Source organism: Mesocricetus auratus, unplaced genomic scaffold, assembly GCF_017639785.1.
Source record: "Mesocricetus auratus isolate SY011 unplaced genomic scaffold, BCM_Maur_2.0 Super-Scaffold_100676, whole genome shotgun sequence".
NCBI lineage: Eukaryota > Metazoa > Chordata > Mammalia > Rodentia > Cricetidae > Mesocricetus > Mesocricetus auratus.
The window spans coordinates 14,223,413-14,239,958 of record NW_024429266.1 but is presented as its reverse complement, the minus strand read 5'-3'; the positions used below and the strand labels follow the sequence as shown (position 1 = coordinate 14,239,958).

Sequence of the window (16,546 nt, the reverse complement as noted above, 5' to 3'; positions counted from 1 at the left end):
ACACCTGTAAACCCTGCCTTGGGCAGGGTGTGGCAGGAGGGGGGCAGCCTTGGCTACAGAGTGAGACAGTGTCTCAACCCCCCTAAGATTCTCATGTATACCCACTGTATTCTAACAGCGTTATCTTCGAAAAAGGTGAATTCAGGAAGACAGTAGGGAAAGAAAGCAGAAATAGATAAGTTATATGTTAACTTAATTAAGAATGGAACAGGGACAAGCTTCCTGAGACCATTGTTCTATTACTGTTCAATTTCTTATAAGCTATGATTTTCCTTTTTAATTTTTTGAGAGAACTGGATTTTTTTTTCAAGTAAAGCCTTAAGCTCAGTAGTCACTCTCATGTTTAGTTTTGCCAGGCTGTTTGATTATCAGATGGGTCCCACACAACTATGATTTTTGTGTCTTAGTTTTCTCTTAGCAGAGCCATTCAGTACTGCTCAGTGTATACTGAGCATCTGTCCAAGGTGATGGTATAGTCAGGTAGTAGATGGAAGTGATGGTTTGCAGCATTTGAATAGAGCACACTGAACTGTGTATGAAAAGGGACAGAAGGGTACTTTCATGTTGCATATGTTAGTACAGCTTTGAGAACATTCGAGAGACGACAGAACTGGTGATGAAGCACTGGACCACAGTTCAATCTGTTCCAAGAAGAGCTCTGCACAGGGGTCCTCAAACTAGGGATGTTACAGCCGAATGGGATATTCCTTTCTTGATCACAGTACAGCGTCTCTTTTCTCTTGAGAGCGTGGCTAGGAAGTCGTCTGCAGAGTTGAAAGTTGTCTCTTTGAGACACTAGTACATAATAGTCTCCTTTTTAAAATGTATTGATTGGTCTGTTCAGTTTTGCTGTATAAAAACCCCTAAAGCAGCCAGGTGGTGGTGGCACACACCTTTAATCCCAGCACTCGGGAAGCAGAGGCAGGCTGATCTCTGTGAGTTCGAGGCCAGCCTGGTCTACAGAGCCAGTTCCAGGACAGGTTCCAAAGCTATACAACATTCAGTTAACAAATACAACACACTCTGTGGTGGTAGCAAATAGGTTGTTAGACCCCCTTTCTGAATACTTATGCCAATATCTGTTTTGACTGTATGTTTTAATAAAATCTGCCTGTCTGCAGGAGTCTTAAGCTAAATCACTAATAATTTAGTGTTTTCTTAATACCATAAAAGTGAAGCTTTGGATTAAGTAAACAGGTTAACCATAGGTCTCCTTATAAATGTAATTATTTATACACACAGACACATAGGCATTATTTGTTTGTCTCTCTGTTTTGAATCAGGGTCTCAAGTAGCCCAGGCTGGCTTCAAACATTTGAGGTAGCCTTGAACTCTTGATCCTCCTGCCCCCCCTCTCCCTCAAGTGCTGGTATTACTTTAATTAAATAATTATAGCACAATTTTGGTTGGTTTGTTTGTGTTGGGGATAGAGCACAGAGTCTTGTATATGCTAGGTAATACTCTATTGCTGAGCTACACATACCCAGCCCCTAATTTTTATTAATTAAAGTCTGAAACTTTAATTTTGACTTGAGTACAAATGTAACTTTAAGTTAGTTTTGCTTTGTGCTTGCAGCAAACTCCTACAGTGTTATCTACCTGGCGCTGTTGGGCACTATAGTGTGAGAATCTTGGTTTGTAGGGGCTCCCCACTGTCACTGCAGACTAGAGTCTGATTGTGTGGCCTCCCTGTTCTTGCTGTCACAGTTCCATAACAGCTGCACAGGTTGGGAGTTTTCCTGCTCTGGAATCAGCTCGCCTCCTGTCCACATGGTACTGCCTGTCACTTTTGGTCCCTCTTCTTCCCCTGGCTCCTGCTGGCCACCTCTCCCCTGCCCAAGACTGCCCTGTAAGGGTCAGCTTGAAGCTCTCGGCTGCCTCGTAGGACCCAGTATCCTCTCTTTGCCCCTGCTTTCTCTTGTCATTCTACATTACTGAGCTTGGGCTCCAGTAGAACTTGGTTTTGTAACTGTTGACAGCCACTTGTCATGTTGTTTTAGACTAAGATTCATCCTATAAAATGAAGTAATGTTCACCTCAGAGAGAAGGAAAAATGTCTCCAGAATTTTGGTTCTTGAATGTAGATGCATTTGTAAATGAGGCTTTCTGGACTTGGTACCCTTCTTTCAAACCCAGTAATAATTTTGCCATATAACAGTTTAATAACTGAAGCATTGCTGGGGTTTTTTCTTATTAAAAATTACATGACCTCTTGTCACCAGTGCTGTCTCCACTGTTTTAAGAATAAACATTAGACATGCTTATCACCATTCCATAGATTTTTGGGTTTTTTATTTTCATTTTTATTACTCTCATTTACTTATTGTTTGTGGGTTTGGGTATACATGTACCATGGGTCTGAGGACAACTTGTGGGAGCCTGTTCCCTATTCTATATACCTAGGGGTTGAACTCAGGTAGTAAGGTTTGATAGCAAGCACGTTTACCTATGAACCTAACTCTGGCCCAGATGTTTGGTTTTTTTTGAGACAGTCTTTTTTTTTCCTATTTTCTTTTTTATTCCATAAATATTTTTATAATATTTATTTGTTTGTTTATGTATATGAGAGCCTTGTTTTCATCCATACCAGAAGAGGCACCAGATCTCATTATAGATGGGTGTGAGCCACCATGTGGTTGTTGGGAATTGAACTCAGGACCTCTGGAAGAGCAGCCAGTCAATGCCCTTAATCACTGAGCCACCTCTCCAGTCCCAAGACAGAGTCTTACTGTATAACTTAAGCTGCTTTTCTTTACCTCCCAGTACTGACACTATAAGTATGCAGCACCATGTCTGGTTTATTTATAGATGTTTGTAAGAAAAAAGCTAGTACTGTGCAGTGTCAGGCAGCACTTAATAACTTTTGTGATTGACTTCCATTGAGTTCCATAGTGATACACATGCAATGACTGAAAACAGGTAAAGCTTCCTGTGGTGGCGCACACCCCTAGTCCCAGCGCTCAGACAGGCTGTGAGTTTCAGGTCAGCCAGGGCTGCATAGTGAGAGCCTACCTCAAAACTCAACTAAAATACATTTTTAAATTAACCGTTGGGGCTGGGGAGATGTCTTAGTGGATAAGACCTTTAGCCAGTCATGCTGAGGAAGTGGGCATGCCGTGCAGGGAGGCAAGAGGATTATGGAACCTGCTGGCCAATCAGCTTAGCTAAAAATTGGCAAGCCCCAAGTTTAGTGAGAGAACCTGGCTCAAGTTGTTCTGATCTGACCTCCACATGTGTGCCCAAGTATGCGCGTGCGCGCGCACACACACACACACACACACACACACACACACACACACACACACACACACAATTTTAAGATTAAAATTGTAAGAAAGGTTAGCTGCTGTGGGATTCCTTTACCAAATAAAGATGGGAGGCCCATGCTAAGCAGCAGTGTTGAGGGGAGTCATGGAGATGACTCTTCTGTAGGTCATGGGAAAAGAAGAACCGTAGAAACAGTTTTGCTCAGAGTGAATCCAGGGAAGCAGGAATATAGCTTGGTCACATTTTGACTTCCAAGAACACAAGGGGTGTGAATGGTTGACCCCTGATTTATGTAGCTCTCTAACTCGTCCCCAAGGAAAACCCTGGGGTTGCCCATTTTAAATTGTGCCAGATGGTGTCATTTTTGCCTCTTGTTTTTAGACTGCTTTTTACATTTCTGGTTAGTTAATGCATCTTGATTGACATGTTTCTTTTACCAAGTTCCTTTCCTGTTTTAATTACATTTCAAATTTACATATTTGCTGTTCCTCCTGGACACTTGCATTAGCTACTTCATGAGTGTCTTATCCTTGTTTTATCCCTCACCCATCCCAGTGATCTTACTTAAGCACTGTGTAGACCTGGAGTCTCAAGCTGACACCGAAAGGGGCCAGTCAGGCCATAAAAATGAGTGAAATTACTTGACTGTAGGACTGTAGAAATGTTCCCATACCTGTCTAGAGGTTTTCATGTTTTTAAAACACTCTACTTGTGGCTAGAGAGATGGCTCAGTGTTTAAAAGCTATTGTTCTTCCAAGAACCGGGTTTGGTGTTTAGCACCCACCCGCATGGAGACTTGAAAACATCTATATCTCCAGTTCTAGGGCATCCACCCCCTCCTCTGAACTCCTCAGATACTGGATACACATAGTGCATATACATACATGCAGGCAAAACACTCAAAAATAAATTTAAATACAGTGCAATACAGTACAAAACCTTTAGTAGGCCTGGGCTCAGTGGAAAGTAGAGGCAGGCAGATCTCTGTGGGTTCAAGGAACTACATAGTGAGACCTTGCCTCGAAAAAGAAAAGATAGAAAGAAGAAAAGAAAGCATGCTTGGAAGTCAAAGACAGAGTCCACTCTCTAACACTTGCCTGTTGACTTGAACTTCTGCCCTACAGTATCTCTGTGCCACCAGCCTCTTCCCAGGGCACCCTATAGCTTCATGGAAAAGACTTTGCTCTGTAGCCTGAAACCCAGATTCTTGGTGGTCTGACACATCCCCTCTGAGCATCATCTCCTACTGTCCTGTGTTTCCTGCGGCAATCAGACTGGTCCCCTTGCTGCCTGTGCTATCTGGTTGCTCTACAGTGATGAGCCGCCACCTTCTTCCCAAGCCTCAACATCCAGACCATGCCTTTCAGCATGCAAAGTGCCCAGCACAGCGCCCGACTCTGTGACATCACCGTTCCCTTGGAACACCTAGGGTCTTGTCCAGCTGTGATCTTCCATAGTTACTATAGGACACGGGCATTCTTTCTTCTATACCAAACCACCAGGACCTGAAAGATAAAGATGCTGTTGGCTACATCTCTGTATCTCTGCCTAGCCTCTAAGTGTATATTGGGTTTATTCATTTTCTCTCCAGCATGGTTATTAGGCACCTCCTACTTGATAGAGACCAGGGCACAGCAGTAGAGATCAAGTCTCTGTCTTCATGAAGCTTGCTTTCTAGATGCAAAGATTACTGTAACCAACTTCACGTAAGAATAAACAGTGTGGTTTCAAATATTGGTAAAGGGTCCAGCAGGATAAGATGCTCTGCTGGTAAAGGCAGCTGCTGCAAAGCCTCATAATTCGGTCTGGCCAGCCCACACAGTGGGAAGGAAGAACTGATTTCCTCAAGCTGTCCTCTGGCCTCCATGTGTGCTGTGGTGTGCATTCAGAGGAAATAACGTAAAATGCAATGTTAAAATCTATGAAATCATTGCAGCAGGGTGAGGGGTTGTAAATACTGAAAGTGGCAGCTCTACAGATAGTCTTCTGGAGATACAAAAGGCAGGCCACCGCCTAACAAGCTCACATTTCTTTTCCCATCTTGTGCTTACTGACTCCTCTGTTTTGCAAGCAAGAGCGAGTTACCACAGCAAGAGCATGCAGCAACACCTGATCTGTGTATTTAGAGGCTTTAGGAAGTTCCTGGCTTTGCTGCTAGCAATATGCTTTTTCCTCCGTAAGCGGTCAGAAATTCTGCATGGTGTGTGTGTGTGTGTGTGTGTGTGTGTGTGTGTGTGTGTGTGTGTGTGTGTTGTTGTTGTTCTACACCCCCCCCCCCCCGCGCAATCTGTTTTATCGCTTGGCACATCCTGTTGCAGTGTTCCTAGATTTAGCACTTGGGAGGCCTGAAGGAGCCACAGGCTCTTTTGTGTAATGGCTTTCCAACGTTAGCTGTCACCCCAGGTCCAGCTGTGACCTGTTCTGTCAATTAGCCATGACATTAATCTGCTCCTGCCAAAGATCTTCCATCTTCCACCCCTCCTCCATGACAAGAATAGCCATCAGTTTAAGTATCTCTTAACTGGGGAATATAAAAGATTAGAATTTCAGGTTGAAAATGTAAACAACTTCTGGGTAGCCAAAAGCCTTGTTATTTGAAAATTCCATTTATTTCAATCCAGTGGAAACAAACACATACAGCCCAAAGTAAAATCCTAATAGTACAGGTCAGGTCTTAGAATTTAACCCTGAGTTTGTCCATAACTCTGCCCATTGTTGGCAGGGTGAGCTCATTCACATCGGCGTTTTCATCTGATAATGCCTGAAACCGTTGTGAGGACTGAACATGGCATAGCGTCGAATCGGCTGTTAATGTTCATCCATTTAAGGTACCCACAATAAAGCCAGGCAGTGGTGGCGCACACCTTTAATCCCAGCACTCAGGAGGCAGAGGCAGGTGGATCTCTGTGAGTTCCGGGACAGCCTCCAAAACAATATAGAGAAACCCTGCCTCAAAAACAAAAAACAAAAAAACAAAACAAGATACACATAATATACTATTGTGGCTTGTGGGAGTTGGTTGTCAAGTTAGTTGGAAGCCAAGCCTGTGTTCTTGTTTACAATGACAAGCCTTGAGGTTCCTGATGAAAATGGTCTACTTTTGGCCCATTTCCTCTGTAATCTGGTAAGGAGGATTAGCGTGCTCTGCCAACCTCTCCTGTTGGGAATGCGTTCCGGGGGCTCACGGAATCATTTTGTGTAGTACACTCTGATCTGCTGTTTAAGGTGGCCATTGCTTGCTGAGCAAGATGAGCCGTTCCCTTCCAGACACACAGGGCTAGGCCAGATGGATGTTTCCCAGCCCTGCATCTATCAGAGGGCCACAATTGCAGTAATTATGGCTCAGATGGTCTGGTGGACAGGCCGGGTATATATTGTTGGGGTGAGAAAGCAATTTGCTAATTGAAACAGGAAATTACATTTACTCTTACAGTTAAAGCTCTTTTGGATATTTAAATTTTCTTTGTTTTTATTTATTTATTTTTTAGCATAGAGAAGACCCTTGTCCTGATCCCAGCATCATGAAGGAAGGGAGGGATAGAGAAAGGAGGGAGGGAGGGAAGGAGAGAAGAAAGAAAGGAGGGAGGGAGGGAGGACAGACTGAAATTCTTCATATCTTAATACTTTTTTTTTTGAGACTGTGTCACTATGTAGCCCTGGCTGTCCTTGAAGGAAGATACCCCTACCCCCTGGCACACAGCATGGGCTCCCTCCCAGATACCAGGCCCCTACCCCCACATCCCCATTAAGCACAAACCACACCCAAACACCTGTTTTCACAGAGATCCTTTATTAAGTGGGGAAGAAAAGTTAAAGTGGCTGCTTTCTGACTCAGGCAGAAAGCAGCGGCAAATGACCTTGCAGATGTAAGCTCTATGAAGAGAAAAGGGGTGTGCGTGGTCTGTGTTAGAATGGGCTGATGTGGCGGTATAGGAGATGGGGGAGGAGGAGGAGGGGACAAGGGAAAGGGGGCAGAGGTATTTGTCCTGTAAGGACAATGGACTGACTCTGGATTGAGAGGAGACAGATGTGGTCCATAGGCAAATGGCACTTTATAAAGGTAAAAGGGGAAACTCCGCCTTAGGATGAGGTGTTTAGTTTTAATTGGGCATGTTAATTAGGGTACCCAAAGGGGGCTTCAATACTTTGATAGCTGGACCTTGGTGGTCAGCCTCAGGAGGAGGAAGTGGCCAAATAAGAGAATAGACCCCGATGGCTAGCTTTAGGAATGTACTCGAAGGGTTTGTAGCAAGGCCTAGGGGATGGGAGAAGAGCAAGGCCTGCATGAGCCATGCTCACCAGGACCTCACTGCCTTGAGTACCTTCAGTCCTGGAACTCACCATGTAGACCAGTTGGCCCTGAACTCAGAGATCTCAGGTGCTGGGATTAAAGGCCTGTGCAGTACACGCAGCCTCTCATTTTATTATAGCAACAACAACAATCATAGAATGCCTTTCTTGGAGTAGTTTTCAGGAGACACATTGTATATAATGACTGTATGTAGAGACTCTGCATAGACACATTTGGCATCATTAGGGTGACACCATGAACAAGGCCATGTTCTTATTTCCGATTGCTTACCCATCAGTCATGGAATTAAGGCAAATTCCCCTAAGTTCATTCTTCAACTCTTGATGCTGTGGGATATAGACATTCTGAGGGCTAGGAGAGCCATATGAGACAGGAATTCTGGGGTGGAGTTGGTCTGATTCTGGCTGTCATGCTGTGGGAAGTAGCAATTCTGTTTCAGACAAGTTCAAACTCTTTGCTCCAAACTGTTGCAACAGACAGACAACCCACACACACACACACACACACACACACACACACAAACACATGACACATCCTAAGCACTATACCTCCTGCATCCAAGATTAACCCTCCTTGGCCAGCATCTTCTGTGCTCAGACCCATTGTGCTTTGTTCCCTATGTATGTGCTGTAGGAACCTGAAAATACTCACAAAGAAAGAAAACCCTAGAGAAGATACCCAAAAAGGCCTGGACCTTGCTGGTTTTCAGCTAAATTGGAAACATTGGGAAAAAAAATAGCAAACGTTCCATGAGGCCTCTCCCCTTTAGTTTTGCATTTCCTAGAGATGAAAAGATTGCCGGTTATATATTTCATTGAAACTAATTTCTGTTTTCTAACCCCTGCTTTTTAAGGTATTTTTGAAATTGATTTACTTACTTTGTACATGTGAGTGCAGACATACACGTGCCACAGGGCGTGCCCAAGTCAGAGCACACCTTCTGAACGTCTGTTCTCTCCTCCTGGGGTGGGATCCAGGAATCAAACTCCAGGCTGTGAGGCTCACATAGCACATGCTCATACCTGCGTAGCAGTCTCGCTGGCTCCAGTCCTCGCTCATTAAAAACCTAACAGTATGTCTTTGTCTCTCACTTTAAGCAAGGCATTTGTAAAATCATTTCCCTTTGTTTTATGAAGGAATTCTTTAATGTATTCTAAAGAAAAAAATTAAATCTATTTTTACATGTTTGTACTTGTTTTTAAAAAAAAAGTATATTTATGTGTGGAGAGGGACATGTTGGTGCCACAGCATTCGTGAAGACCAAAGAGTCTGTTCTCTGTTTCCACTATGTGAGTTCCAAGGATCGAACTCCGGTACTGCAGGCTTGGTGGCAAGCACTCTTGCCCACTGAGTCATCTTGCCAGCCCTGTGCTTAGCATTGTAATGTAACTAAAGTACTCTTGCTTTCTGAGAATAAGGATATCTGAAACGTAATTCCTATAAAAAGAAATTGCTGACTTATTGATCTTTTTAAGATAATGGTTTCTATAGACCCATGTTCAGAGAGCCCTAGTAGAAGACTGTTTGTCTATACTCGGTTGTTCTTAAAAGCTCTGAATTATAAAAAGAACTAATGGAGTCTGTAATTATCCTAGATTGCTGCCTAGAACTGGAAATCATATTAAGTGCTTTATGCCATTGATTGGATAAATGACATTACAGGCAGTCCTAGCTTACAGCCACGGACATCCATCCACAGTGCTGAGCCCACAATGCCCACCCATGTCATCATCTGTAGCTTGAAGCAAGCAGGCACCTCCTCCCAGTTGGCTGGGTTGGGCAGAAGTGAGCAGCTACTTTCCCTCCTGCCTCTTCAAACTGACCCTCTTTTCCCCCCCGCAACCCTCATACTCTGGAGGCTATCGCTCCTAAATGGCAAGCAAGTGCTTTTGGCTTGAAATAAGAGAGATGGTATGGGAAGGAAGAATCAGAAGGGCTGCATAACGTGGGTGGTGGGGGCTGAAGGTTTCTGATGCAGTTTTCCCGTGAAGCCCCAGACTGTAAATACTTTAGGCTTTATGGTCTGTCACAGCTTCCCAGTTCTGCTTTAAACCCCACCCCCAAAGCTATGCAGAATTTGTTCTGTTTCCAATTAAATTTACAAAAACAGGCAGTGAAGTAAAGCCAGGTGTGATAGCACTCGGGAAACTCAGAGAAGATCTCAAGTTCAAGGCCAGCCCAGGCTATAGCAAGTTCTGAGCTCTCCTGGGCTACAGAGTGAAGGAGACCCTTGTCTGGGGGAAGGGAGGGAGAACCAGGGAGCTGCTGGGTAAAGAGTTTACTAACCTCTGCATACCAAGTAGTGAGTCACAGAAAAGTGAGAGAAAATCTAGAAGAAAAGTCCCCAAAAGATTTTGAATACAGATTATTTAGTAATGTGTATTTTCTCTGAGGAACTAAAGTAACTCATTTGGTGTTAAGTTTGCCACCCCATATATTTTAGCCTTCCTAAATGTACTCCCAGCATTCCTGCTAAGGCAGAAAAAATGCCACAGATTCAAGACTAGCCTGGGTAAGACTCTATCTTAACCTGTTGTTAAGTGAAGAGAGATGGGTATAAATCACTGAAATGGTGTTCTATGGTCACATTTGTAACACATCACCCGTAAGTCCCATTCAACTTAATATAACAAAGGTCCTTCCATCTCCGACAGGTCGTTCCTGCAGAAGGGCTGGTGTCCATATTAAAGAAGAGGAATGACACGATAGGGGACCACCCTGCCCAAATGCAGCAGAAGCCAGCTAAGCGGAGAGTGCGGTTCCAGGAAATAGATGATAGCTTGGATCAAGGTGCGCTCAGCCCCCGGTCTGCAGGGTTCAGCATCAGGCTGGATAGTTGTGTGACATGATGTTTGCTAACAGGGTTTGTAAGGACTGTGTGGACTTGCTCTATCTTCTAGCAGAGAAACAAAAAGAAGTCAAGTTATATCTTTTTAACTTTTGATGCATTTTTTGCTGAAATAAATGAGCAAGTTGCAAAATTGACCTTGGGGTCTCCCCAGTCCAGAAATGGTCAAAGTCAAACACTTACCTCAGTTTTTTTTCTTTAGTATTTTCCTGTCTTTTCTTCCTCTGTAGTGAGCTTGTTTTTGTTTTGGTTTTAGTGACAAATTAGTACCCCTCTTTTTATTTTATTTTATTTTTTTAAAGATTTGTTTATTTATTTATTATGCACAGTGTTCTGCCTGCATAACAGAAGAGGACACCAGATCTCATTATAGATGGCTGTGAGCCACCATGTGGTTGCTGGGAATTGAACTCAGGATCTCTGGAAGAGCAGTCAGTGCTCTTAACCTCTGAGCCATCTCTCCAGCCCTTTATTTTGTTTTTAATGACAAATCAGTGCCCTTTTTTTTTTTGGGGTCTTTTTTTTTCAGTGCCCTTTTTTATCATGAAGCATTCTCTACTCTGCACAGAAGCTGAGTGCCTCCCCTCGGGAGCAAATGCTCAGTACAGTCGTGGTTGAGCATCTGTCCCTGGCCAGCACTGAGACCATGCTGTCACAGCAGAGCTGTCTTATGTGGTTGCAGACAGAGTCACCTGAGGCAGGAGTGGAAACCAGCTCTGAGCCTTTCGGGTGTTTCTCTCTCTCTGTGCACTGAGTAAAGGAGTCTGTCAGTGTGTTTCTCTGTGCACTGAGTAATGGAGTCTGTCAGTGTGTTTTTCTGAGCACTGAGTAATGGAGTCTGTCAGTGTGTTTCTCTGTGCACTGAGTAAGAGTGAACACTGAGCTGTGTTTCTAAGGTAACGGAGAGCTGCCTGGGGCTTTCAGCTGTGAAGGTGAAAGGCCTTGGAAACGCTTTATCTTTATCCATGCATCTCGTAACCAACACAGCCTCCAACCCCACCCACATCCCGTGAAGTCCTCTATCCTGACCGCACATGTGTGCACCAGGGCCTGGAACTCTCAGGCCACCTCACTGTCACCAAGTTACTCAGCTTCATCCTCCTTAAAATGTAAGCCAACGTCGGGCGGTGGTGGCGCACGCCTTTAATCCCAGCACTTGGGAGGCAGAGGCAGGCAGATCTCTGTGAGTTCGAGGCCAGGCTGGACCGACAGCCTCCAAAGCAATACAGAGAAACCCTGTCTCATAAAACCAATATATATATATATATATATAAACCAACAATCACTGCTCTGCCACTAAGGACAATGAAAAGCTTGTAGATAAAGTGCATGGATTGGTCTCAGCAGTCATGAAACCTTTATGTAAAGCTTACACGCGTATAGTTACAAACCTCACCTTCTGCCTGGAGCTCCTTGAGAGGCACATCCTCCCGCTAGTCAGTACTGTGTCCTGGAAATGTAATGTGGACGCTCATAGGCGATTTCTTTTTTATGTACGTGGGTGTTTTGCCTCTCGTGTGTGCAGTGCCTGAGGAAGCCAGAGGAGGGCATCAGATCCCCTGACCTGGAGTTACAGAGGGTTGTAAGCTGTCTCATGGTGCCTGGGACTCAAACCTGGGTCTTCAGGAAGAGCAATCAGTGCTTTTAAACACCAAGTCATCTCTCCAGCCCCTCATGGGTGATTTCACATAACAAACGTGAAAATATATGAAATGTGCTTCAGTAGTTATTTCATTTAACTTAGCGTATCAAAACTATTGCAGCATGTGATCGATCAATGGGAAAATTGCTGGTGAGATATTTCACATCTTTTCTACACTCTGTCCTCCAAAACTGGGATCTGTTTCATGCTCACCATGCATCTCTCCATGTACCACAGGACCCAAGACTGCATAATAATAAAATCTGCAGATGCCCAAGACCCTTATATGAGACGGGCGTTTTGTTTTCATAGAATCTGTTCACACTGCCCTGAGTACTTGGATGATGATGATGATTATTATTATCATTATTATAACTGTTCATTTCACACCTGTGCCACAGAGTATGTGTGGAGGTCAAAGGACAACTTCTGGGAGTTGGTTCTCTTCTTCCACCATTAATGAATTCCAGGGATTGAACTCAGGCTGTCAGGCTTGCAAAGCCAAATGCCTGCACCGACTGAACCGTCTCACCCGTCCTTCCCGCATGCTTGGTTTATTCTTTATGGTTTTTGCTTTTTTTGTTTGTTTGTTTGTTTGAGGTAGAGTTTCTCTGTGTAACAGCCCTGGCTGTCCTGGAACTCACTCTGTAGACCAAACTCACAGAGATCCGCCTACGTCTGCCTCCTTAGTGCTGGGATTAAAGGCGTGCGCCACCACGCCCAGCTACTTATTCTTTGTCAGAGTGTCTTGGGTCGGAGAGTTGGCTCAGTAGTTGCAGTCATCCACATTACATATACTATCTCGTGAGTTTAAATAAAGGGTAAGTAATTGATATACAGTATTGTTTAAGGGACTACGATAAGAAAAGAGTACATACTTAGTACAGAAAAATTCTTCAGAATATTTGGAGGGTTGACTAGTCACGGTATGAAAAAGTGTGGAGAGACATACACTAGGTTGCCCTCATAGATGAACAGGCAAAGAGGATTGCCACATCTTTATGTGTAGTTACAAACCTCACCTTCTGCCTGGAGCTCCCTGAGAGGCGCTCTTCTAAAGGAAGAGCAGGTGAAGAGTCTGTGTGATGTCTGACCACTGTTCTCTTGCTTGCAGATGAAGTGGGCAGCGGCTCCTGCATCCTGCTCATCTTGCTGTGCATAGCCACAGTCTTCCTCAGCGTTGGAGGAACTGCACTCTATTGCACTCTGGGCAACATGGAGTCACCTGTTTGTACAGACTTTGCCGACAACATGGACTTCTATTACACTAAGCTGCTGCAGGGGGTGTCAGGACTTAAACACTGGGTCTACCTCTCCTAGCAGCAGTGGGACAGGCGTGCTGACAGACAGACAGACAGACAAAGATGCAAACCTCCCAAACAGCTTTTATTTCAGGAGTCATGGAACATTCCCCTTCCCCAGCAGCGGGGACCCAAGGACGGACAATAGAGACAGCCCAGAGACCTCTGTTAGAGTAATCCACAGAAGGCGAATGCTGGTGGATTACTGAGGACAGTGGGAGGGCCGTGGAGACCACGCCCCTCTGCTTGCTGCTTGCTTGTATAGTGAAGCACACAGAGCAGAGTCACACCGGGCTCCCACTGAGGGTTAAAGGACAGTCCCGGTTTACCGTCATTGTCCACAGGCATTGCTTCCTGCCACCACGCAATAAGTTTCTTTGTGATCAGAGAGAGTTACCTTATGGTTTCAACGCCATTTTTTAGTTAATCTTGGAGCTGTGTAATTTTAGCTTTGGGCATTACTCTAGATTCTGTTCTCCATTTGTGAAATGGTCGTGTGGGTGTGTGTATGTCTGAAGTAGTAACCACAAGTGGATATCCAGTGCAGAGTACAAAGATGACCTTTATTCTTTTAACTTGACTACAATGTGCAGGCACAAATCTGGAGAAGGCTTACCTGTGAACCAGATAAACTGTAGGAATGTTGGCCTTGAATTGAGAATCTGACAGATCAGTGGCAATGAATTTGACAGGCCTGAAGGCAAGCCCCATGACAGAACTCCCAAGTCTCAGATGAGATTTTCCTGTGGCTTCTGTGCTGCCTGGAGCAATGAGTTCTGGTTCCATAGCTTAAGTGAGGCTTAGCGAGCACCTGTTCCATTCTGGAACCTAAGACTGGGAACCCAAGTAAGGGGTAGTTCCTACTGTACGGGCGTTCGTGGAAGGTGAACCCTTACTTTGTTGAAAGAACCAGGCCACCACATGTGGGAGTAGTCGCAGGCCATATGCTCAGGGGTATGGACTATGCGTTCCTATCATGGCCTCATTGTGGACCCAGTCATGGGATCAGGACGTGGATATTCAATCATACCTTAAATAGGCAAGTTTAAATACCTAGTTTTGTTTAAATCTGTCATTAGGTGGCCTTTCCTTATTTACGGTACAGTGATCTAATGTTTAGGAGGCCTTGCTTTGACTTTTTATATTCTAGGCAGTGTCTTTTTTTAAAAATCATGAATTATAGTTTTTTAGCAAGTGATCTTTATGTTCTGTTTTCCTGTTAAAATCATTTGGAAGGAAACGAGAGAAATTGCTTTCTAGTTATTACTGGCTGGCACAGTACCTTCCTTTGTGTTTCTGCTTATTTATTTGGAACTATGAATTTAAAGGGCTTTTTGAATGAGTTGAGAGTGCGTTGCTGAGCATGTATTTGGTCATCCCACCACTACTTATTTAATTAGACACTTAGTGTTTTGATTTTGTATTATTTCAGCTCCGTATGTTTTAGGCTTATTTTTAAATTGACATTTTATTTTCACTTATAACACTGTGTGGCTTATCTCTTACCATTTCACCGTAAACTGTAATATGTACAATGGTTATAGATCAGAGTTATTTATTTAGAAGCATACAGAATACTGAAATTTAGATTCCTTATACCTAAGGCTGATTTTATTAGAAGATTATTTTAATGTCCTATTATAAATTTTGAGACCTTGTATTCACATCATGTGTAAAATAGGTCCCATCATCCGGGTACTTCCGCCAGAGGTTCTGTGGAAGCCGCTAGTGAGGTTGTCTGTGCGGGCCTCCTCATGATGCACAAACATGTTTCATCCTCGTGATTTCTAGTTGCTGGGATTTGGTGACCCCTGTTTCTGCCGATTTTACGTCAAGTTAAAATCTTCCCCGTTTACCTCTCTTAGGTCACTCAGAGTCTTGTGTGGTCTCAGGTATTATATTTGCCTCTCAGCCACCTTGGCCACTTTTCTAAACCCTGAGGTTTCCTGGAAGCCTTCAGCGAAGGAAAGGCCTGAAGTGACACCTCGCTAACCAGGGGCCCAGATGTGTCAGAGGAGCCGGGTACTCATGCTTCAGGGACCACAGAGTGATCGGGAGTAGGCTGAGCTCTTGACTTAAAGTGGGTATGAACTCTCACCCGGAAACCCCAAGGCTCATTTTAAAATGTAATTGTCATTTACTGCATGAACTGGAGTGTCCCACCTGGAGATGAGAGGATGTTACCCCACGCATAAAGAATTCATCCACTGTTCTGAAACATATTTTCCCTCTCATTTGAAAGTAATGACAACTATTTATAACTAGCCTTCTTAAGAACTGTGTCTGAGGGTGTCAAATCAAGCTTGTAACTTAAAATCTATACCAACAAAATGTCTCAGAGGATTTATTTGGACCCTTGGTGTTAAGGGAACTGCTTAAAAACAAAATATAATGTCAGAGTTGACCCAGCCCCCGAAGGAGATGCCTGTCTATTTTGGGGAAGTCTTTTTTTTAATGCATTTACATATTTATTTTGGGGAAGAGGGCACATGAGTGCCACACTGTACACTTCCAGGGGTCACTCTTTCCTTTTGTCCTCAGGGTCCAGAGGTCGATAGTCAATCCATCCACTCGATGGCCAGAACCTTCCCACTGAGTCATCTCATCAACCTTCTTGTGATGGTGTCTTACTCAGTCCCTGATAACGGCTTCTGAAATGCCTCGTGCATCTGCCTGGCATGGTAAACCAAACTCCGCTCTCAAGTGCATCCTTTTAGACTTGAACATCAAGTCTGAAGTTATGCTTTACCGAGCTGTGAATTGGGGTTGAGATGTGGCGAGGATCTGAAGTCTGGAGGTCAAGCTTATTTTGCACGGGCAGATGTGATTTGGGTCTTCTGAAAGACAGGATAGCATGGCCTGAGAGGAGCAGGGATGAAGGACCAGGAGGAGGTGAGCGGAGGGAACGTGGAGGACAAAGCCCTGGCTGTTGACCTCTTGTCTTTATACTGGCCTTGTTGGCCTATGTTTCCCATCCACAGGCAGGCTTTTACTTTTCTTTATTAGCATATGTTAACTATGCATAATGGATTTCATTATGACATTCGCATGCATGTAGCGTCTTTACGTCCTGGTACTCTCTTGTTCCCCCTGCAAACCCCCTTCAAGAAGCTAGGCTTTCATCCTGCTGCTAGCAGTAACCCTGGGTAACCCTCTCATTTCTATGGGCGCAGCTG

General features: G+C 44.2%; 1 protein-coding gene across 2 annotated transcripts in view; it reads left to right on the top strand.

Moving 5' to 3' along the window:
• The window catches only part of Cnst (consortin, connexin sorting protein), a 73,093-nt gene extending 57,315 nt beyond the window's left edge, over nt 1–15,778 (top strand). For both annotated transcript variants that reach the window (XM_040737226.1, XM_040737227.1), the window contains 2 exons: nt 10,234–10,369; nt 13,184–15,778. In XM_040737226.1, coding sequence (XP_040593160.1) covers nt 10,234–10,369; nt 13,184–13,389 — 342 coding nt within the window. In that variant the 3' untranslated portion in view covers nt 13,390–15,778. The remainder of the gene's footprint in view (nt 1–10,233; nt 10,370–13,183) is intronic.
• Nucleotides 15,779–16,546: the final 768 nt, after the last annotated feature.